At 53.5% G+C, this 20,473-nt stretch overlaps 7 protein-coding genes across 7 annotated transcripts; 2 read left to right on the top strand and 5 right to left on the bottom strand.

Annotated features, from left to right (window-relative positions):
- Positions 1-659: 659 nt before the first annotated feature.
- Positions 660-2,093, top strand: P170DRAFT_356018 (MT-A70 family; the record flags this gene model as incomplete). Its single annotated transcript, XM_024844122.1, has 1 exon — positions 660-2,093. One exon carries the CDS (start codon positions 660-662, stop codon positions 2,091-2,093), a length of 1,434 nt encoding a protein of 477 aa, XP_024705728.1.
- Positions 2,094-2,112: 19 nt separating this feature from the next.
- P170DRAFT_435617 (ubiquitin carboxyl-terminal hydrolase) lies at positions 2,113-3,152 on the bottom strand. The gene is made up of 2 exons (XM_024848977.1): positions 3,024-3,152; positions 2,113-2,963 (listed from the first exon to the last, which is right to left on the bottom strand). The coding sequence occupies exons 1-2, from the start codon at positions 3,073-3,075 to the stop codon at positions 2,263-2,265; spliced, it is 753 nt and encodes a 250-aa protein (XP_024705727.1). The 5' UTR covers positions 3,076-3,152; the 3' UTR covers positions 2,113-2,262.
- Positions 3,153-3,319: 167 nt separating this feature from the next.
- On the bottom strand, positions 3,320-4,581 carry P170DRAFT_405482 (putative mRNA decapping hydrolase). The gene is made up of 3 exons (XM_024846589.1): positions 4,482-4,581; positions 3,709-4,374; positions 3,320-3,622 (listed from the first exon to the last, which is right to left on the bottom strand). The coding sequence occupies exons 1-3, from the start codon at positions 4,555-4,557 to the stop codon at positions 3,384-3,386; spliced, it is 981 nt and encodes a 326-aa protein (XP_024705726.1). The 5' UTR covers positions 4,558-4,581; the 3' UTR covers positions 3,320-3,383.
- Positions 4,582-4,730: 149 nt separating this feature from the next.
- On the bottom strand, positions 4,731-5,841 carry P170DRAFT_508608 (ribonuclease H2 subunit C). Its single transcript, XM_024854592.1, has 4 exons — positions 5,570-5,841; positions 5,444-5,521; positions 5,181-5,386; positions 4,731-5,122 (listed from the first exon to the last, which is right to left on the bottom strand). Exons 1-4 carry the CDS (start codon positions 5,721-5,723, stop codon positions 5,081-5,083), a joined length of 480 nt encoding a protein of 159 aa, XP_024705725.1. The 5' UTR covers positions 5,724-5,841; the 3' UTR covers positions 4,731-5,080.
- A 213-nt stretch (positions 5,842-6,054) lies between these two features.
- On the bottom strand, positions 6,055-8,996 carry P170DRAFT_454950 (Nop53-domain-containing protein). Its single transcript, XM_024851490.1, has 5 exons — positions 8,811-8,996; positions 7,809-8,747; positions 7,540-7,752; positions 6,835-7,125; positions 6,055-6,772 (listed from the first exon to the last, which is right to left on the bottom strand). Exons 1-5 carry the CDS (start codon positions 8,942-8,944, stop codon positions 6,160-6,162), a joined length of 2,190 nt encoding a protein of 729 aa, XP_024705724.1. The 5' UTR covers positions 8,945-8,996; the 3' UTR covers positions 6,055-6,159.
- A 158-nt stretch (positions 8,997-9,154) lies between these two features.
- Positions 9,155-14,504, top strand: cef1 (putative cell division control protein (Cdc5)). The gene is made up of 11 exons (XM_024851489.1): positions 9,155-9,323; positions 9,383-9,416; positions 9,505-9,845; positions 9,906-11,880; positions 12,028-12,045; positions 12,277-12,377; positions 12,464-12,491; positions 12,563-12,627; positions 12,688-12,722; positions 12,791-13,938; positions 14,014-14,504. Exons 1-11 carry the CDS (start codon positions 9,298-9,300, stop codon positions 14,170-14,172), a joined length of 3,930 nt encoding a protein of 1,309 aa, XP_024705723.1. The 5' UTR covers positions 9,155-9,297; the 3' UTR covers positions 14,173-14,504.
- Positions 14,505-15,536: 1,032 nt separating this feature from the next.
- P170DRAFT_424798 (uncharacterized protein) lies at positions 15,537-19,772 on the bottom strand (the record flags this gene model as incomplete). Its single annotated transcript, XM_024847591.1, has 4 exons — positions 15,537-18,883; positions 18,948-19,115; positions 19,173-19,428; positions 19,485-19,772. The coding sequence occupies 4 exons, from the start codon at positions 19,770-19,772 to the stop codon at positions 15,537-15,539; spliced, it is 4,059 nt and encodes a 1,352-aa protein (XP_024705722.1).
- Positions 19,773-20,473: the final 701 nt, after the last annotated feature.

Here is a 20,473-nt window from a genome sequence, read left to right as displayed (position 1 = left end):
CACTTGACTTCGACTTTGTGTATAAAGTTTTTTATTTTTTCATTATTGATTTGCCTAGGATACAGTAGTACGACTACATGTCTGAAATGACCCTTTATCAACGCCTAGAACGACGCTGGATCGTCTTGGGAAAGGGAAAAAGAAGAAATGAAATGAGGAAAAAAGTGTTGTTTTCGTTTTCGTTTTGTTTTTGCGCCAGAGCATCATGGGGGTGTTGTGTTTTTCTTTTCTCTGTCAATAAGCATTCCAGTGGGATAACACCATGGCCGCCATGGCACTGTTGGATTCAAGGAAGATTCTTATTGACTCTTGTTATTGTTACACGTCGAGCTCCATGTATTCCATGTGTTTTTTTAAGGCCTTCTCTTCTGTGAGGTTAGATTATTACTATGTGACGAATTTCCTTGGATAAAGTCGAGATGGTTTCTGCTGTCTCCTGCCATGATTTCCGGTGCCGCGGTTCCGTGCTCTGTTGGATAGAAAACACAAAATCCTCAATCAATTAATTAAATAGCGTCTCTTTGGCTTTACTATCAGTGTTCTTAGCAGGAGTAAAATGTGCGCCGATGACTACCGTCCGCGTGATAAAACTTTCCCGTTCAGATTTCCGCCCCGAGGAAAAAAGCTTCCGTCTGCATCATCCCAGCAGGTCACCATGAATGGATGTCATGCCTCGATCTGCAATCATCTATCATAATCCAGAGGAGACTGCTTTCTTAATCGATATCCCCACGTCAATTTCGCTTGCTCAGGAGCTTTTCCCGAACCAACGGAGTTCGCTGCCAGATAGCCAAAAACGCCCTGAACCAAGACGGAAAAAACAGATATTTTCGTCGGTTCCCCTAGCGGAACCGTTTCCATCATCCACAGAGCCCAAGAGCGATGCTGCCCGGGCAAGGGTTCTAGAACGGATCCCGCGTTCCGAGCGCGTCTTCCACGCGGAGATCATTGAGCCCTTGGTGCGAGATGGGCTGGAAGTCATCCAACGGGGAGTCCTCGAAGCGGGATTTGACTGGTGCTCTTCGCGGCAGATCTTGGATGATGTACCGTCAGCCGAGACGCACCTTGGGAAGAGGAGGCGTGCAGCGAGCAGGGATATCGATAACTGTCCTGTCGATAGACCTCATGAGTTCGATGTCGATGGGCTCGATAGTGACTCACAGCCCCCTTTGATTCTATCGTCCTCTGGGACCAATGCGTTTGCGTCTGTGGATGAAATTCGCGATGTCGTGGTCAAGAATACTTCGTCCGATGCGGCGGATCTAAGTGTTCGATGCCTTGGAGACGAGGGTACATCCACTGCCGCCGCTGAGATCGATTCGCAGCGCCAGGAGTATGATCATGACCATATGTTCACGATGCCTCCGCTCTCTGCGTTTGTGCTCTGCAGACTACCGATAGCACAATCAGCACATCCGCGTCCAACCGACCCTATTCCCGGCATCCCTCGAGACCGGAAATTCAACCTGATCCTTTTTGACCCGCCGTGGAACAACCGGTCTGTCCGTAGGGGCAGACATTACCATACGCAGCATTACTCCGAAGGCGATGACCTGACGTACTACCTTCGATCTGTTCTCCAAGCGCACTTGTACGACCCCTTTGCCGGCAATGATCGTAAAGCAGAGAACTCCCCGGCCGTGACGCGCTCCATAGCAGCAATCTGGATCACTAATGCCTCAAAAGCGCGGAAGACAGCCTACGATGCGCTACGAGGGGCAGGCCTCTCCATCTGTGAGGAATGGGCCTGGATCAAAACGACCACCTCCGGGGAGCCTGTGACACGGGTTGACAGTCTCTGGCGGAAACCATACGAGATCCTGGTTATAGGGAAGAAGATAGGTCCTGATGACACTCGGAGTCAACGTCGCGACCCCGTCAGAAGGGTCATTGCTGCCGTGCCGGATGTCCATTCCCGGAAGCCGAATCTGAAGGAGGTCTTTGAGCGGATGTTTTTTGGGGACTGCACAGGGCATTCACATGCTGCTCTGGAGGTGTTTGCACGCAATCTAACGGCTGGATGGTGGGCGTGCGGAGACGAGGTTTTAAAATTCAATGCGCGGGAATGGTGGACAGAGGAGTCTACTTCTTGAATTGCCCCCAAAACATGAGTCTAATCATCTAGAGGCGCGTATCTTATTTGTGAATATCAACAATGCCACAATCTAGAATACCCAAAGCACGCCGAACACCCAGATTTACAACCATTCAGATACCGACAACATTCCAATTCAGCCAGTCAGCCAGCAAGACACGCTCAATCTACTCAAAAACCGGCCCCAGGCTCACCAGACTGAATCGCAAATCCGGGTTCCCGCCAGCGGCCTCGACGCCCAAGAACCGACGCACACCCAGCTCCAACGCCTTCTCACTCAACGCATCCTCTTCGTCGGCCAACTGTCCGCGATCCAACGGGCCCTTCCGCCGGCCATCAAGCTCCCACAGCCGGCCATCACTCCCCTTCACAAACGCCACAAAGTGCAGATCGACATTATCCTCCGCCTCGGGCGCCGCTGTATCGCCTAGCTTCGCAGCATCGGCATGCGCGCTCTCCAACGCCTTGCTCTCGTACAGCAGATCGGCCCGTTGCACGGGACCCAGCGGCTCAGCCTCGCGTAGCAGACCCTCCAGATCGGAGCCGGGGAGCACGTGGGACCTCGCGGCGCCGTTCGACACGGCGTGCAGCAGGCCGATGAGCCCGCAGGCGTTCCGGATCGTCTGCTTGAACCAGACCACGGGTTCCGAGGGCCCGGAGCCTGTGTATTCGGGGAGGGGCGTGTCTTCGGCGGTGCGGGAGGCTTCGTAGGTGGGCGAGACGGGGAAGACGAGGAGGAGGGCGTACGAGGGGCGGGGCACGAAGGCGAGGAGGTCCGGCTCGTCGATGGAGAAGACGTCGGAGAAGCCGATGGAGGGCGGGAGGCCGAGCTGGTGGATCAGGTGCGACATCACTTCGGGGTTGTTTTCTGGGTGAGATCGGTTAGTTGATGGTGAGGTGGTGGTGGTGGTGTTGTGTGGATGTATACCTAGCGGCACGAAGGCCTTGTTTGTGTTGGGGGCATCGGCTTGATCGGCCATGTTTGTGGATGGGATGTAGAGAAGATACGGGAGAGATGATAGTATGGGACAGAGAGGGTAGAGTGTAGAGAATAGAAGATGAGGAGAAGATTAAGAAGATGAAGAAGAGAAGGAAGCGGATGAGGGGTTGCGGGGAAGAAATTCGTTTGCTTCCGCCTCGGTATTACCCAATGCGGGCTCCTTATAGTTCCTCGTGCTCCTCATAGTTTTCTACGTCAACAAACAAGCATCCAACGGTCATTGCCTCATTTCTGTCATTATCGTAGACATCTAATATAGTCTGTTCTATGGAAAGAAAATATTCATTCCTAATTGGGCTTGTCTCCCCGCTTCAGTGGCTCGTAGATGTTCGTCCAGAGCTCACTCGCTTCTCCCAGGAAATAGGACAGACTGACGTCCGCCATGCTGGCCTCTTCGTCTCCGGATATCGTCTCCAGCTGTGAGATGATGTTCTCCAATCCGAACGCCTTCCCGGTAGCCTGCGTAGCGCCAGCCTCGAGCATGACGTTGACGATATGGATGTGGAAATGGTAATACGTAGGTTGATCTGCGCGGTGACATAGACGTTAGTGATCCGACAGCCTCGTAACGACCCCATGACCACCATATAAGAAAGAGAAAAAAAAGGCTTACAGTGCACATAAAGCTTCAACTGATCCGCGTCTAGATCAGGATACATCTTCACGGTGCCCTCGAGCACCCGCTGCCTCAGGTACCGCAGCCATGGGATATGCTTCTTCTTCAGGTCGCGAAGACTCCAGATATCGCGCCTCTGCACCAACGCCAACAGATGCAGGGACCCCATGGTCTTCCGATCCCAGTTCAGATCCGGCAGCATGAGGAACCCATCCTCGGGCCCGTGGCCGCTGTCTCTGAGAATGACATCCTCCTGCTCCGTGCGGCCCTCCAGGATATTAAACACCCAGTTCAGGCGGCCCTCCTCGCGCTTAGCGCTCATGTACGGCCGCACGTGGTCGCGGTAGATCTGTGGCGTCTCGGTGACCATGCGGAGGATCTGGTCCGAGTATTTCTTGACGTGCTGCTCGGTGCACGGCCAGATGAGGTTGAGTTTGAGATCGGGGGACCCAGTCGACTCAGACCCCGATGCGGATCCCGACGATGAGGCCAGGTACCATCGGTAGATGTCGTTGTCGCCGAGGTTGTTGACCTGTGTGATGGCGGCGTGGAAGGCCTTGAGGACTTCGACGGACTCGGTGGCGAAGGCGGCGCGTTCGGCGATGAGGATCCCCGGTTGGGAGTCTATGGAACCGAGGAGGGCGATGCGACGGCCATTTTGGTCTTCATGAGAGGAAAGGTTTAATCGTTAGCTAGCATTTCTTGAGAAGACTTCTTGCGTGGGGGGATTTTGGAGCTGCGGATGAATTGAGTTTGGGAAAGGAACGGACCTTGTCGGAGGAGTCTGGTGATCTCGAATTTGGAGATCAGGGCCTCCGGCGCGACTGTCTTGTCAGTGGCGGACATGATGGGAGTATAAAGTCTATGGAGTACCTCCAGGGATGTATGGCTGTTATCATGAAATTCCACGATCATGGACGGGGGGGGGGGCAGAATTCGCGGGCGGTCAGAGCTTATCATGCGCAGTATGAATGTTACTTGGATTACAAAAGGCGATGTGAACTAGGAAATTTCTATGTCATTGCGATATTTGGAAAGTAGTGGTACTCGAATGAGATCTGCTGGGCTGCAGACGCAACTACCATGGACTTTGTATGGTATCCTGTCATCGTGACAAGCGATAACCCATGCACTATTGGTATTCTCCCTGGGATCTGACGTATGATGGCTGACAAGATTATCATCTGGCTGTCTCTGTATGGAGGTGGTGGCAGAGAAGTGGTGGCCGTGTCTTTGGCCATTCAGAGCGTCTTCCCCGGAGCATTCGCTCTCCTATGTCCTGTACGGTAGATCCCAGGGCGACAGCCTCCAGCCTTGATGATATAGTTCATTTATCGGCTATTCTCGTCTTGAGATTATAATCGGGTGTTCACGTGGATGCCTTCTTTTCACTGGCAGGCGTGGAATGCATCTAATCCTGTATTAGCACCAAACAAGAGAAGCAGGCATCGATTGGCACATCAGCTTACCACTTGAGCCAACTTCACCCACTCCTCGACTCCCTTGACATAAGGATCATCGGCCGCAGGCACAACTTCATGATCCCAGACCATGAATTCCCCAAATGTGGCTTGTTTCTCGAGGATTTTGACAGGCTCCTCGGGCTCCGCTTCGTCGTCCTCGACCCCTTTGCGAGTTGCCGGTAGAACACGTTCAGTGGGCATGGCCACAACTCCTGCTCGAAATCAGCGGCCTGGAAGAATTTTCTGTCCTAAGATAGGAAGTTTCATACCTTCGTAGCCCTCTGGAATCTCAACTCGTCGTCCTCGCAGTTTACGACCACGAAAGTAAGCCGTTTGGAGATTTTTATCTGGGTCGTGTGAGCATATGGCTTGGAGGGCCACCGGGAAAAATTTACCTTTGTCATCAGACACAGGCTCCCAATAGCGGTCTAGCGATCTAACAGGGCCGTCGTGGTGGATTCGACATGGTAGAATATTAGGGGTGCAGGTGTCGGTTGTCTTTTCGGTTTCGGATCCAGAAGATTGCTGTTGCGATTGAAGAGCGAACATGGCTCTGGGATGAATCGATCCTTCTTAGAATTTTAGAATTGGGATGTATATGAGGAAGCAAACGTCAATGCGAGGGTTTGGGCAAAAGATATCGGGGTCCGGTGTTGTAGGACTCAAGTGATGCCCGGGGAGAGTTGGAGACGCGACGCGCGAATCGCGTTAAGTGGAATCGGGAAATGCGATGATCGGCTCGCCCGATTTACTTCACGATCTTGGCCGTCTAGACTTTCTATTCATTTTTTTTATTTCGTTTGTTTTTAAATATTGAATTGCATTTGAGTCTACATAGGTTGCTCTGTCTCTCTTCTTGTGTGTAAAAAGATATTGAAGTCTTTATTTCAAACGGTCTATATGCTGTTCAAAAAGCGCCGGAAAGTACTCGTCACCTTTGAAGAATCTGGGGTATATTATGACATGATTGATGGCTGCAAATCCTTCACCTCTTGCGGGTCTTCTTCTTCTTCTTCTTCTTCTTCTTCTGCTCTTCGCCGTCTTCCTTCTCGGTCTTCTCAGCGACAGCGCGCACCGGCCACTTCTTCAGATGCTCGCGTTCGAATGCATCCTTATCCCGTCGATACAGCATCATCGTCGCTCTCGCGTCCTCCACACTAGAATGGGCGCCCTTCTGAATGTCCAAACCTAGATACTCTGAGGCCAGCATCTTCAAACGGGGAGAACCGCCTCCGGCCAATTTGCGGTACGGGGGATGCTTGCTGGTATCTCTGACGTCCCGCTTGGGGTGGCTGAGAAGTAAGGCGTAGAAGTCGTTGCTCAAAGCATGTCCCACAAGTATTCGTCCGTCCAGAATGTTGGCGACGTCCTTCTGAACCTGCTCAAGGGAGCGCGCCTCGACCATGTTCTTGGGGGTTATGCCGCTGACATGCGTTCGCCAGTCCGTGACCATTTCTTTCGGCCGTACGTAGGAGTCGTAGACCTGATCGCCGTTGAAATTGACAATACTGACACGGGCAAGAGCGGAGTCGTTGTCGGGGTTGGGTCCGACTCCCACCATTTCGCAGTCCATTGCGACGAATTTCCCTAGTTCAGCGCTGCGTCAGGTTAGCCGACAAAACATTGTCATGTTAGAGGTTTGAAAACAAAGTAGACTCACGTTGGTGATCGACCTTCGTTGACCTTTGCGATCTTCGATTCTGCAGCCATAGAATTCCTCCGCGACGCCGATTTGTCTTGGACTCCATTCTCGCCTCCATCGCCAGGTGCATCGCCCATCCTTTTTCTCTTTTTCGAGATGCGAGTAGATTCTGGTTTCTTTTTTCCGTCGACGACCTCCGATTTCCGTTTCTTCACCACACCATGTTGGACGTCGCGGTCCGACGTCTTGCGCTTGGTGGAGGTGGAGACGGGGTCCTTTTTCAGCGTCTCCTGGAGTTTCTTCCAATTGCTGGAGAGGTTTTTGAGGTCCATTCCAAATTGCACGGGCGAGGAATTCACAGCATCGTGTTCTGGCGTGGGCCAGATTGAATGGAGAAAAGAAAAGAGCAGAGACAAAACGATGCGGAGAATCGACAATTCCGCTTTGGCGCTAAAAGCATAAAAATTTCGGACGTTCACGGCGGATCCACTTCAAGTCTGGACCGAAGTATGTTTTTGCTTCTTCTACATTATAGGTACTCTCCTAGAGTTCTTGAAATCCAAGAATCATGGTTTAATGCTGATTGTACTAGTGCAAAGTCTCACTTGGAAGGATTTGTTCAATGGAGCTCAAACAAAAACTTTTCACATTCAGGTGGATATTATACGACTGAGGTCTATACAGCGAAACAAAAACAACGTGAAGAAAAGAATTCGTATCTACACCCCCGGGACCTTGAAGTCCTTGTAAGCCCACTTCTCGGTCACCTTTCTCTTCGCCTTCTTGGGCTGCGAAATTGGCTTGCGAGATTCCAGCTTGCCTTGGACGATCAACGTGCGGAATCGATCGTCGAGGAGATTGCCCTCGGGTTTTAGAAGACGCAGAGAGTCCTGCAATTCGTCTGGCAGGACAACCTCCAGATTCTTCTCGGGTGCCCTAGTAACTTGGTCAATATCACATGTATGAGAAGATGGAGGATCAAGGAGACATACATGTTCTTTCCTCCTAAAGGTCTTCGTCGCAAAGCTGTCTCATCGCCCTCCTCGTCAGAATCGGCATCGGAATCCTGTTTAGGCTCAAGTCCCTGCTCCTGTAGCTTTTGAGCGATGGCCTTGGCCTGTGCAACTTGCTCGTCCTTCTGCTTCTGTCTGGCCTCCCACTTCGCCTTTCTCTCGGCTTCCTTGCGTCGCTTGGCCTTGTTCCTCTCGGTCTTCGTCTTCCGCTCAGGTCGCTTCTTCTTCAGCCAGTCCGGCTTTTCATATTCGCTTTCGAAACCTTCCCAAGCACTCTCGTCATCCGACTTCACTTCTCCGTCGTCATCTTTGGCCTCTTCAATCTTGCGCTGTTTCTCCAGCTCCTTCTGCTCCTCTTCCAAGCGCTTCTGCTCGGCCTCCACCTGCTTCTGTCCCTGCGTCTGCAGCAAATGATCCCACTCTTCGAACGTCGGGTTGTAACTCGTACCGGCATTGGGGGCGCGGACAGCGGGAATGGGCTTTCCATTCGCAGCAAGCGAAATCGGGGCATGCTTCAGCGTCACGGGGGCGACCTTGGGCTTGGGTTTTTCCAGGAAATCAAACTGGGGGTCATCCAGCGGAGTCGGATCTTCGTTGTCGGCCCAAGGATCATAATTCGCGCCTGGTTCGACCTTGTTGGTCGGGTTGTTGTCCTTGGCCACCTGCTTGAGGCGCAACCAATCCTTCCGGCTAACCCAGTCCTTCTTCTGCTTTTTGGTTTTCGGCTCGACCACCCCATCTGTGACCTTCGAGCTCAAGCGCTTCCGAGTGTCTACTGCCGGGATCGCAGATCGTTGAGCGATAATCTCTTCGGACTTCAGCGGCTTGTGTTTCTTCTCGATCGCCTTGCGGACATCTTCTGAGCCAACAGTGTCGATTGTGAACAGTTCATCGGACGGCTTCTCGGCCAGGACACCACTATAATCGGGGACAAAAGTATCAGTAATGCATCGGTAAGTGTTAGGGATGGTTTGCGATTACCCTTTGATTTCTTCCTCTTTCAACGCCCGGAGACCTTCCTGAACCTCCGTAACGTCCACATTCTTTCTCCAGGCCTTCTTGCCTTTACGAGAAGGCTGACTGTATTGTCGAGGTGCGTCAATAGTAGACGACATTGTGAGAAACAAAAGTAGAGGATGTAATGTAGGGATCCTTCCACTCTTTTTTTTTTTTCCCTATCTTTTTTTTTTTTTTTAGTAAAGATAGATAACTGAAAATCTGGGCCTGCTGACCTAATCACCCGCGGGGCGACGCTAGAGCGGCTGGCGCGCTAAGACTCGGCGCGGCTATCAGCAGTTCAGACTCAACTCGCTTTTCACCCGCGTCGGTCCTTTATCAGTCTTGACCAGCGCGGACAGTGGAGTCCCTGGATTTATTGCCGTCAAGAGATCTTGGGACCTTCTCCATCGCACATTATTTTTCAACTTGACCGATTCCATCAAAAGCGGCGTGCTGAACCTGAGCAACCATGCCGGTTGTCAAAGGAGGTGTCTGGTGAGAATTATAGTACTATAACAAGCCATTTCGCGACCCATCTGCTAACTCTCTGTCAGGACAAACATCGAGGATGAGGTGCTTCGGGCAGCTGTAAGTTCTACTCTGCCGTCTAATTGCCGACGAAAAACGCCAGAACACGCGACCCAGGTGAATAGAATACTGATGGTTTGTCTTGCAGGTCTCCAAGTACGGTCTGAACCAGTGGGCGCGAGTATCCTCGCTGCTCGCGCGAAAGACCCCCAAGCAATGCAAGGCGCGTTGGATCGAATGGCTGGACCCCGGCATCCGGAAGGTCGAGTGGTCGAGGGAGGAGGATGAGAAGCTGCTACATCTGGCCAAATTGATGCCAACCCAGTGGCGCACGATTGCACCTATTGTCGGCCGCACGGCAACTCAGTGCCTGGAGCGCTACCAGAAATTGCTGGATGAAGCTGAAGCTCGTGAAAATGATGAATTGGGCCTAGGAGGTCCTGGCGAGGAGACCGCGGCCCCCAGTGCGGACGATGTGCGCCGGCTACGGTATGTTCCAAACAGTATTCATACTTGATTATTATTTCTCTCGATACTGATGTTATGTAGGCCCGGTGAGCTCGACCCCGACCCCGAATCGAAACCCGCTCGTCCCGACACGATCGATCTCGACGAAGATGAAAAAGAAATGCTCAGCGAGGCCCGTGCTCGTCTGGCGAACACACAAGGAAAGAAGGCGAAGCGCAAGGCCAGAGAGCGACAGCTAGAAGAATCCCGAAGACTCGCGGTCCTTCAGAAGCGCCGTGAACTCAAAAATGCCGGTATCAACATCAAGGTCGTTACGCGGAAGAAGGGCGAGATGGACTACAACGCCGACATCCCATTCGAAAAGCCGGCCGCACCGGGATTCTACGACACGATGGAGGAGCAGTCCCGAAACGAGAGGCAGCGCGAGATGTTTGATCCCCGAAAGCAACAACTTGCCAATAAGCGGAAAGGCGATCAAGATGATGAGGCCGAACGAAAGAAACGGAAAAATGACAAAAATGGCACATCGGCTGCGTCGGCCGCTGCCGCTCGCGCTGGCCAAATGCAAAAGATTCGTGAGGCGGAGCAAAGCAGTAAACGGCGAGCTCTCGTTCTCCCTAGCCCCCAGGTCAGCGAAAGCGAAATGGAGGACATAATCAAGATGGGTATGGCAGGAGACAAGGCCAGCAAAATGGCTGGAGATGAGGAAACTACTCGTGGTTTGATCGGCAACTACACAGCTATCGTTGGAGGAACGCCCATCAGAACACCCCGCGCGGCGCCAGAGGAAGATCACATCGCCAACGAAATCCGCAACATCAGAGCACTCACCGAAACGCAATCATCGTTGCTCGGTGGGGAGAACACTCCCTTACACGAGGGGGGATCCTCGACCGGGTTTGATGGCATTGCCCCTCGCCGTCAGGATATCGTCACCCCCAACCCCATGGCGACTCCGTTCCGTCAAGCCAATGGTGTCGGTGCAACGCCCATGCGAGGAGGCGTTGGTGCCACGCCGGGTGTTGGTCCTGGAGCCACACCATTGCGAACACCCCGGGATCACTTCGCTCTGAACAAGGAGGTGGACGGCGGACAATTGGTTTCGAGTACACCCAGAGACCTCAAAATCCAGGAGAATCTCGCCCGTGACAGCATTCGCAACAAGCTTGCAGCCCTTCCCAAGCCCAAGGAAACCGAGTGGGAATTGGAAGAGCTTCCCTCCGAGTCGGCAGAGCCTACGACGGCAACCGAGTTTGTGGAAGAAGATGCCGCCGAACGGGATCGAAAAGAGAGAGAAGCGCGGGAGAAGGCCGCCCAGGCAGAGTTGAAACGCCAATCGCAAGTATATCAGCGATCGTTGCCTCGACCGAGTGTTCTCGACATTGATGCCTTGATCGAGCGAGCATCGCACGTAACTGACCCCATTGCCGCCTTGATTGCCAAGGAGACCGCCTTCTTGATTGCAATCGATGCTCGCAAATTCCCGGTGCCTGGTGCGAAGGTGGAAGGCAAGGCTCGAAAGCTGGAGCGACTCGACGACGACTTGATCGCTGCAGCTCGTGCGACCATCACCGCGGAAACTGCTACTTCTGGCCAGCAACAGGACTGGCAGGAAGGATTCAACACCCAGTGGTCTTCCACGCATTCGAGCACCCTTCCGGGTCTCTCCAACTATGCCGATGACGAGGAGGATGAATTCCAAGAAGAGCAGCGTATGATCGGCGCATTTGATGGCGTGCAGACCTCCCTCTTTGCCACCGCCGAGCGTGGGAACAAGCTAGAGAAGAAGCTTGCGCTGCACTATGGTGGATATCAAAACCGAGCCAAGATGCTTCGCACCAAGATCCTCGAAGCCAGCTCCGCCTTGGAGAAATCCAAGGATGAGTTGGATGCTTTCCGCAACCTGCAGATTTCCGAGGAATCGGCTCTCTCACACCGGTTGGAGCGGTTGCGAGACGAGGTGACCTTCACCATGAGACGCGAGCGCGAAGCCCAGGAGGTTTACCGCACACGCAAGGACGAACTGGACGACCTAGTGGCAGGGACTGGGGGGATGGTCAATGGATGGCACTGAGCGCCGTGGTTTTGAGTAGTCATTTTATCCCACCCTCTCTGTACTCGAATGTAATTTTTGCCCCTGGGCGACTCCCATGACTACTCGTTTTGTATGTTTCCTATATGCATGCTGCAAATGGACCGAAAGTTAAGTCTACGCTGGATAGTAAACATCAGACATCGGCCTCATGTAGAAGAAGGAATGACGCAGACGAGCCCCTACGGGAAGCCGCCCAACGCGGAAGAAAAAGCAAGGCGGTCTCGGCCTTTTCCGGCGCAAATTCATTCCGTCTTCCATCTCCGCCCGGCTCCTGAACAACCCCCCTTTGGGTTCTCCATCGCGAAATCCATCCACCACCGCGGTTTCCATCCCGTTTCATCGCTCAGATCCCTGCAGAATCGCTTGCCATTCACCATGGGTGTCAGAGATTCCCATGGGGAGGCCACGGGGACCCCGGACCCCGTCGAGAAGGGCTTTGCCACCCTCAACACCATCCGGTATGTCGCGGGAAAAAGCCCGGGAATTTGTTGTCGGGTTCTAGGGACCTGGTTTTATCGGTCGGATGTGCTAATTATGCCTGTAGGATCGGTGTGAAGGCCATGGTGCAGAAGGTCAGTTTCTTCACTGATATCGCATCACGTGATACACTCTGCCGAGACCGGCGCTGATATCTAGTCTGCAGGACGGGGAATTGAGAAAAGCCGAGATCTTGTCCATCAGGCAGCGGAAGGATGGCCCGAGTTTCTAGTACGTGGCTTTCGGTTGCTGTCTCAGGCCGTTTGGAATTGGTGTTGACTGGTGTTGCAGCGTTCACTATGTCGACTTCAATAAGCGTCTGGATGGTAAGTGTCTCTCGCCTACAAGCCGATATATTGAAGTACCATGGCGGTGATGCTCACAACTATCCTAGAATGGGTCGACTCCGGACGGCTGGATCTATCCCAGGAGGTTGAGTGGCCACAGCCAGAGAAGCCGGAGAAGAAGAAGACTGGCCCCGGCCAAAAAGCACCCAGCAAGAATACCCAGAAGCGCCCAAGAGCTGGGAGCCGGGAGGTATCAGCGACGCCCGATCTGCTGACGGGCAAGAATGCCAATGTCGGTAAGGCGCCACGCCCGTCCAAGGCGGGTGGGAAGGAGAATCGGGGCGAGGATACGCCCTTGAATATGTCCATCTTGGGCTCTGAAGCCGTCTCGGCAGATGGGACACCCAAGGGCGACTCCGACGATGTCGACATGATCGATGTCGGGTTCTCTGACATGAAAGAGGAGCAGGGCAAGATGTCTCGAGAAGAGGAGATTGAACGACTGCGGACAAGCGGCAGTATGACCCAGAACCCGACGGAGATCCATCGCGTGCGGAACTTGAATCGCCTGCAGATGGGCAAGTTCGATATCGAACCCTGGTACTTCTCGCCGTACCCCGCCGAGTATTCTGACGTGGATATGATCTACATTGATGAGTTCTGCCTCAGTTACTTCGACAACAAACGTGCGTTTGAGCGTCATCGAGCCAAATGCACGCTTGTGCATCCTCCCGGGAACGAGATCTACCGCGATGACAACATCTCTTTCTTCGAAGTAGACGGTCGACGTCAACGAACCTGGTGCCGTAACCTGTGTCTCCTGAGTAAGCTCTTCCTCGACCACAAGACGCTCTACTACGATGTCGATCCGTTCCTTTTCTACTGCATGTGCACCCGAGACGAAACCGGCTGCCATCTCGTGGGATACTTCTCCAAGGAAAAGGATTCCGCCGAAGGCTACAACCTCGCCTGTATCCTGACTCTCCCTCAATACCAGCGTCGCGGGTTTGGTCGACTCCTCATCGCCTTCAGCTACGAACTTAGCAAACGCGAAGGCAAGCTTGGCTCGCCCGAGAAGCCCCTCAGTGATCTGGGTCTGCTGGGATACCGACAATACTGGCGTGAAACGTTGGTCGAATTACTCATCGAACCGGGTCGTGAGTCCATCAGTGAAAACGAACTCGCAGTCTTGACCTCGATGACCGAGAAAGACGTCCATGAGACGCTAGTTGTTTTCAACATGCTCCGATATCACGTACGGCACTTACCCTACCTCATTCTTTTTCTTAATCCTTTCCCAACAGGAGCAATGATGCTAATTATATCTTAGAAAGCAAACTGGGTCATCGTCCTTACCGACAACGTCGTCGAAGAGCACAAGAAGCGCCTCGAAAAGGAGAAAGTTAAAGGCTCTCGCAAGATCGACCCAACCCGTCTGCAATGGAAGCCGCCTGTGTTCACAGCGTCCAGCCGAACCTGGAACTGGTGAAAGATGCCGTTATTTGAAGTAATCAAATGCACGAGTTCGGGACGAGTCAAGTTGAGTCTAGGGTTAGATGAGTTACTTAAAATAGCGGGGAAGTATGGCGTTTTGATACCCAGATAATTGGAGTCATGGATTTTGTTGGTGGATCTTTTGATTGATCTTGTTTTCTTTCTGTTTTCTACCCAGGTATTCGGTGCTGGGGCTGAGTTTGGAGCTGGTGTTCAGGAACATGCACGCATAAATAATGGATGGATAGGTCTTTTGTGTGATTAGCAAGAGAGTACGAAGAGACCGATAAACATTTTCTCAATAATACAGTCAGTATTATCGATGCGCAGCAGACGGTAGCACTGTCCCAGCTCAATTCCTCTCGTGATTAGTAGAAAGAAGTAGGTATCTGAAACCAAATCCTACCCCATCCATATGCAACCACGGAAAGAAGCACCCGCGCTAACCGCCAACCTACAACTACAAGCCCAAAAGACAAGATATACAGAGAGATCGTAATGGAAAAAAAGGCAATGAAAGAAATTGAATGCACATCTTGCACGGAGAGGTAGGTTCTAGGTACATGGCATGGTGACACTTCACTCACCCTCTTCTTCCAAGTCAAAAGCCCACTTGCTCACTCAACTCGGTTTCAACACGCCTGGTTTACTCCCTCCATTTCCGTTCCTTCTAAAACACGCCTCCGGTTTGTACATACTTTGACGGATGGAATCTAGGTAGCCACCGAGGACTACCCGTCCGATTCCCCGTTCATTTAAAAAGGATATAATGCAGTACTGCGGAGAACGAGAGGAACAGGAGGTAAAGAGGCGTTGAGAGATGAATGATGGCGATGAAGAGGAAAGGAATGCAAGGGTGGGAGCGCACGGGCCCGAGATAGATAGAGCCAGTCAGTCGACTCGGCTCCATTCAAGGGGTCATCTGAAGAGGAAGGGAGAAAATGCGCCAGTTTGGAGATGTTAAGAAAACAAGGAAGAGAGGACGAGTGTCCACACGGGCCATCCACGTGGAGTATGGGGCCGTTCAAGCTCGCATATCAGTTTGTTAGAATCTCACTTTGGTTTGTGAGGGAGAAGGTAAAGTGCACTTTCAGAAAGCGAGTAGTAACAAAGTAGATGAAGCAGGAGGGAATAATATACGGAAAAGGAAGAAAAGTAATGAAGGAAAAAAGAAAGGAAAGGAAAGAAAGAGGACATTAATAAGGAGCACTAGGAATTCAAAACCAGACCCTTTCGAAATTTCCCCCACAGGCGTAAGCTCATCAAGACCGAAATGAACGCTCAACGAATATTGGAAACCCGGTGAAATGAAACACCAATTCAAAAAAGAACGGACACATGCTCCGCATGAGAAGAATCCTAGCGAGACCCACTGAAAGTTCGTGGGCCCCAGGATGCGTTTCGGGACTGATGTCGCGGAGAACTGTTGCCATTCGTGTGCTGGGATTGCGTGGACTTTTTGGTATTTGAACTACCAGTTCCTTCGCGAGGCTTCGTGGTCTTGCGAGGTTTATAGCTCGAAGAGCCGCGTGATCGGAGCGAGCTATGACTGCCTGCTTTCTTGGGGAGGAGCATTGTTTTCGCCATGACCGCTCCCGGCAGACGAATCGAAACCCGGAACCCTCCGGTTGTATCCTTGTCGTAGAATCCGAATGAAAAGGGTTCAATACTGTGAACCTGCATGGGCTTCAGACTCTTCGACCGCAATCGGGACTGCGAAGGGGCCGGCGCCGCTTGCCAAGCGGCCGCAGGTGCCATGGTCGGCACTCGAACAACTGGTAAAGATCCGACTTCGCGATCTTCGAACATCTCCTCTGCTTCTTCAACTTGCCTGGCGGTAATTTCGCCGTCGCCGGTTGGGAGGTCATCTTTTTGAGGCAGTGAGACAGAAACCGAAGCAATGTGGAGTGGGACATCAAGCGGCTCTTTGGAGGCTGATGTAACGGCCAATGCGTTCTTCTTCTCGGACACCGTCTTCTTGCCGAACAAGCAGTTGATCTTCTCCTGCCAAGATGTTGCCGTGGACACCGGCGCAGTGCGTGGCGGCGCGGCGACCATCGAGGCAAATGTAGGTGGAGGAGGCGGGGGAGCGACGACCTTGGGAGGCAGTTTCACAATCGGCTTCGGCGCAGGGAGGTGGACAAGGGGCCGGTTGGTGTCTCCGGTGTACACAGGATGATTCGACATGTCTTCTGGAGGGGGCGGTGATGGACTTCGCATGTCGTCGCCCTCCTCAAACGCCGGCTTCTTATGTTGCTCCGTGGCCTGGGGGAAGAATCGCGAGCTGCGGACTGGGACGGTGCCAAGCGGACGCGCAGGGCTCTCGACGAACGGCAGAGGACCAACAGGGTGATCCAGCCCGGGAAGAGGGTTTGGCACCGGCGGGTTGCTATCTGTTGACCGTGAAACCCCGACGATCTGTCTCTGTCCAGGCTGGTCTCCCGACCGGACCTGCCTCCAGGTCTCATTGAGAGTCAACGGCAGGGAAGATGGTCCCTCGCGAATGGTATTCATCTCACTGCGAAGCTTCTCATTTTCTTCGGCCTCGCGCTTAGCAGCAACGGCATGGAAGTTATGCCATGCTGCCGTGCCGGACACGCGGTTGTCATGTTGCCAATGAGTATGCTGCAAGCTCGGAGGCCCAATGGGTCCCGGGCGCGCAATGGGATTGATAGGCTCATAGGACGCATGTCGGACTTCGGGAGATGGCAAGGGGGAGATGGACGCACTTTCTTGCGGTGAGCGCGAAGGTGCTGAGAACGGTTGCGACGCCGGCGTAACAGACGACTGATCCAAGCCGAGATGTCCACGTAGAGAGATGTCCCGTGCCGGGAAGCCCCCAAGGCCTTGATCGAAAATCCCATTACCCAAAGTCTTATCATTACTGAGGGGTTTCCACGGATTCGTAATAGGCGGGGGTCCGACAAGCTTCGTGCTCGAAGTCCACGGTGAATAGGGACTGGAAACATTGAGACCTCCGCGCCACTGCGTGTTTTGCTCGTCGAGTTTGGCCTCGGGGAACTTCTCCGGTGTCTGGACCTGCGGCTCACCAGATGGCTGGAAGCCATTGGCAATGTTAGCGTCCGGTTTGGGCTCGCGGGCAGGAGAAGGCGCGCGTCGAGCAGTAGCCATTGGCGTGGCTTTCTCGGCGGCACGTTCCTTCTCGATGAGCTTCTTGACAGTGTCCGGGTGATGAACCTTCATCATTCCATATTGTTTCGGCTCGCCCGTCGGTTCAGGCACGGGAGGCTTGGGGGGTGAATGCGAGGCTTGCGCAGTATTCGATGGGACATGGGACTCTGCTTTATTGCTCTCCAAGGACTCCCGGCGAGGTTGCTTGACTTTATCAGGGGGCGGACCGAGGGCCTCAAGTTTCTGTCGGATTCGTTCGCGTTTTGCAGCCTCTTCCTTCTCCTCCTGCTCTAATCGTCGCTGCCGGGCCTCCATTCTCTTCTCCTTCATAATACGCTGCTGCATGAGAACCGGGTCTTCCTGGGGTCCTTGGGGCCCTTGAGATCCTTCGGGTGGCGGTACCGCTTGTTCACCAGCTTGAGGCTCGGGAGGCGGCTGAATGGAGTGGCCATGTGTAACTGGGGCTTTGTCATGTAGGGCAGCTGGCTGGCCACGGGGAGACCAGGGCATTCCAGGACCATGCCGAGTGGGCGAAGTTTCTCGCAAAGGTTGATTTGCAGGTCCCGGGTCTCTGCTGAAAACCGGTTGTTCCATCATTCCATTTACTTGGGACCCTCTTCGAGTATCAAAGGATCTTTGCGCGGCGTCGGGCCTGCCTATGGACATCCGGCGCCCAAAACTGCCGCTTCCTCCACTGACGTTGGATGACGTTCGACGCCGCGTCCAGTGAGTACCATCTTGGCCACCTGATCGGTGGGTTTGGAAGGCCGGCGAAGGCTCCGCGGGGCCCACAGGCTCGCCTGGAAGGGGTCTTTGCAGCAGAGATGGAGGACGCATGCCTTGTTCAGCCCGCCAGGGCCCTTTTCTGGTATCGGGCACAGGCTCGTAGCGGCCTGATCTTGAATTGTAGAGTTCACGAGTACCATATTGCGTTTCTCTCAACGATCGATTGAAATCGTCTGCCGCAATCTCCTTTGGATGGGCGATCCCGGCGCCAGCGTCTTGCTGATGAGGTGGTTCTCTGGGAGGGGCCCGCATCGGTGGCTGCAGCTGAACTGGCGGCATAACGGGCGATATCTTCTCGACGGGGGGCAACGGAGCCCATGGCGACTTGGCCGGAGGAGGAGCCGGACTGGAGGACATTAGCGGAGACTTCTCATTCGGACCTCGCGACAAGATATTTGCGTTCTTTGCTTGTCGTTCCGCATTAGCTCCAAGTCTAAGGACGGTTGGGTTGGGTCCAATCGAGGTGGTTGGCTTGGGCATGAACCTAGGAGCCTCCCTAGCAGTGGATATTTGCTGGGGAGGTAAAGGCTCTTCTTTTGGCTCGGCAGGTACCCGGGTATTGTTATCCTGAGCAGTTGGCGGCGCAGGTTCCGGTTGAGTCAGGTTGGTTTTTGTCCCGTCGGTCCATTCTATCGTCTCCGGGGCCCAGTCATCTTCATCGTCATCAATATCGGCCCATTTCGATTCCGTTCCGCCGCCATCTTCCTGAATACGAGAAGTCATATGGATTCCATATTGCTGCTTCAGTTCCTCGTCGGTTAGGTGTTTGGGGGGTGTTTGCTGGACCGCTGTAGCAAGCACCAATGAGTTAGCGGACACTTCAGAGCTGAGCATGGTTGGTAGCGTTCTTACGTTGGTTCCGATTCCATACTTGGCTGGGATCAGGACCACCTCCACCCGGTTTGGCCGCATTTGGTCCCCCCTTGGATAATGAATCGCGTAAACCGGTCGACTTGGCGACTAATCGTGGACGTAAGTTTTGCGGCGGCAGGCCCAACGGGGTACCCGAAGACAACGGAGCTACCATCTGTTAGAGTCACGTCTTTTCTTGCTGTCTTGCGACCGATCGGTAAATACCTTTCTCGGGCGCCTTCGCCGCGGGAGGCGTGCCTGGAGCCTTCGGGACCGCAAATTTAGCAAAGCTGACTGGCTTGAACGAAGTGGTTCGTTTTGTCGACGAGGCACGCGAATTCAGTTTGGAGTCCGTTCGACTGGCGTCCGATTCCGAGCCACCCTGCGAAGCCGTGTCCTCCCCACCGTCCGATGCAGAAGCCATTCCGTTCATTTCCAGGGCTCTTGAGGCCACGGGCCCGGGCCCTTGCCGCGAGAGATCCTAACAACAGTAATTCAGTAGCTGCTCCAGTTATTTTCCACGTCGCCAAGACTCACGGTCGACGGCCGTTCAGTTCCCGGCCCAGCTTCGTTCTTGTGCGCTAATGATTCGGGCCCCTCCATTCGTTCAACTCGTGCAGGATTCGTCGTAGATTCGGATTGTGTTGTTGTAGCGGTATGATTTATCTCCCCCACGTCCCCTCCGGCAGGTTTCTTGTCGTTGGTGCTCGCAGGAACGTCGGAAGGCGAAGGGTCGCCGCCCGACAGGGTTTGATTTACCACATCGTGGCTGCTCTGCTCTGCCATAACAATTCTCGAGTCTGGAAGATCACGCGGTTGCGACATCTGTTAGACCAACGTTCTGAAGTGGGAGGTACGGCAAACAAGAGGCGGCTGTAATCCTAAACGCATGGATAAGACATGGAGTGATCTGAGAAGTACCTCTTGTCAGGTATCGAGTAACGCCACGGTTGAACAGCTAGCTCAACTGTCTTGAGCCGACAATAGCTCCAAACAACCCAGAGGGCGGCGGAGGATGGGGGCAACAAGTAAGAGCGAGTGAGCGAGTGAGCGAGCGAGGTGACAGCGAAGAGAGCCGAGACGAAAGCTCAGGAACGTAGAAGCGGGGGGGATGGGATAGGAGTGGACGGGAAAAGAGTGTCCAGGAGAGAAATAGACGCGGAGGCCTAGGGAGTCCCAAAAGGGAGGGTGGACGATAGGAGTGGGAGATCTTCTCTCAAGTTGATGATCGGGTGATGGCTGCTGCGGTCATGAACGAACGGATTGGATGGGTGGAGGGTTGAGACTAAGCCGGCGCTGTTTTCGGTTAGCGCGGCCGCCCAAACTCTGTGGCTGGACTTTGCAAATGCTACAGGTAGACCGTATCACCGATGTTCGATGCGAGAAGGGAGGGTTTTATCAGGTCAAATGTCTGAAGAAATGGGATCTCGGCTGGCTCTGGTCTATGTGGTCTATGTGGTTTTCTGGCCTTCTGGTCTTCTGGTCCCATGACGGAACCACGACTGCGGCATTGCCCTCTACCATGC

Source organism: Aspergillus steynii (genome assembly GCF_002849105.1).
Source record: "Aspergillus steynii IBT 23096 chromosome Unknown P170scaffold_3, whole genome shotgun sequence".
In the NCBI taxonomy this organism is placed as follows: Eukaryota; Fungi; Ascomycota; class Eurotiomycetes; order Eurotiales; family Aspergillaceae; genus Aspergillus; species Aspergillus steynii.
The sequence above is the reverse complement of the archived record's forward strand: the minus strand, read 5'-3'. Positions and strand labels throughout refer to the sequence as shown.

Excerpts from the sequence above, each read along its gene's own strand:
- P170DRAFT_435617 (XM_024848977.1), bottom strand. The coding sequence starts at position 3,075 with ATGGCCGATCAAGCCGATGCCCCCAACACAAACAAGGCCTTCGTGCCG. Across the intron at positions 2,964-3,023 it reads CAAGGCCTTCGTGCCGCTAG|AAAACAACCCCGAAGTGATG; the intron begins GTATACATCCAC and ends GATCTCACCCAG.
- P170DRAFT_405482 (XM_024846589.1), bottom strand. The coding sequence starts at position 4,557 with ATGTCCGCCACTGACAAGACAGTCGCGCCGGAGGCCCTGATCTCCAAA. Across the intron at positions 4,375-4,481 it reads CACCAGACTCCTCCGACAAG|ACCAAAATGGCCGTCGCATC; the intron begins GTCCGTTCCTTT and ends CCTCTCATGAAG. Across the intron at positions 3,623-3,708 it reads GTTGAAGCTTTATGTGCACT|ATCAACCTACGTATTACCAT; the intron begins GTAAGCCTTTTT and ends GTCACCGCGCAG.
- P170DRAFT_508608 (XM_024854592.1), bottom strand. The coding sequence starts at position 5,723 with ATGTTCGCTCTTCAATCGCAACAGCAATCTTCTGGATCCGAAACCGAA. Across the intron at positions 5,522-5,569 it reads GCCTGTGTCTGATGACAAAG|ATAAAAATCTCCAAACGGCT; the intron begins GTAAATTTTTCC and ends CACACGACCCAG. Across the intron at positions 5,387-5,443 it reads GATTCCAGAGGGCTACGAAG|GAGTTGTGGCCATGCCCACT; the intron begins GTATGAAACTTC and ends GATTTCGAGCAG.
- P170DRAFT_454950 (XM_024851490.1), bottom strand. The coding sequence starts at position 8,944 with ATGTCGTCTACTATTGACGCACCTCGACAATACAGTCAGCCTTCTCGT. Across the intron at positions 8,748-8,810 it reads AAAGAGGAAGAAATCAAAGG|TGGTGTCCTGGCCGAGAAGC; the intron begins GTAATCGCAAAC and ends CCCCGATTATAG. Across the intron at positions 7,753-7,808 it reads CCTTTAGGAGGAAAGAACAT|GGCACCCGAGAAGAATCTGG; the intron begins GTATGTCTCCTT and ends CCAAGTTACTAG.
- cef1 (XM_024851489.1), top strand. The coding sequence starts at position 9,298 with ATGCCGGTTGTCAAAGGAGGTGTCTG. Across the intron at positions 12,492-12,562 it reads TGAAGGCCATGGTGCAGAAG|GACGGGGAATTGAGAAAAGC; the intron begins GTCAGTTTCTTC and ends TCTAGTCTGCAG. Across the intron at positions 12,723-12,790 it reads CTTCAATAAGCGTCTGGATG|AATGGGTCGACTCCGGACGG; the intron begins GTAAGTGTCTCT and ends CAACTATCCTAG.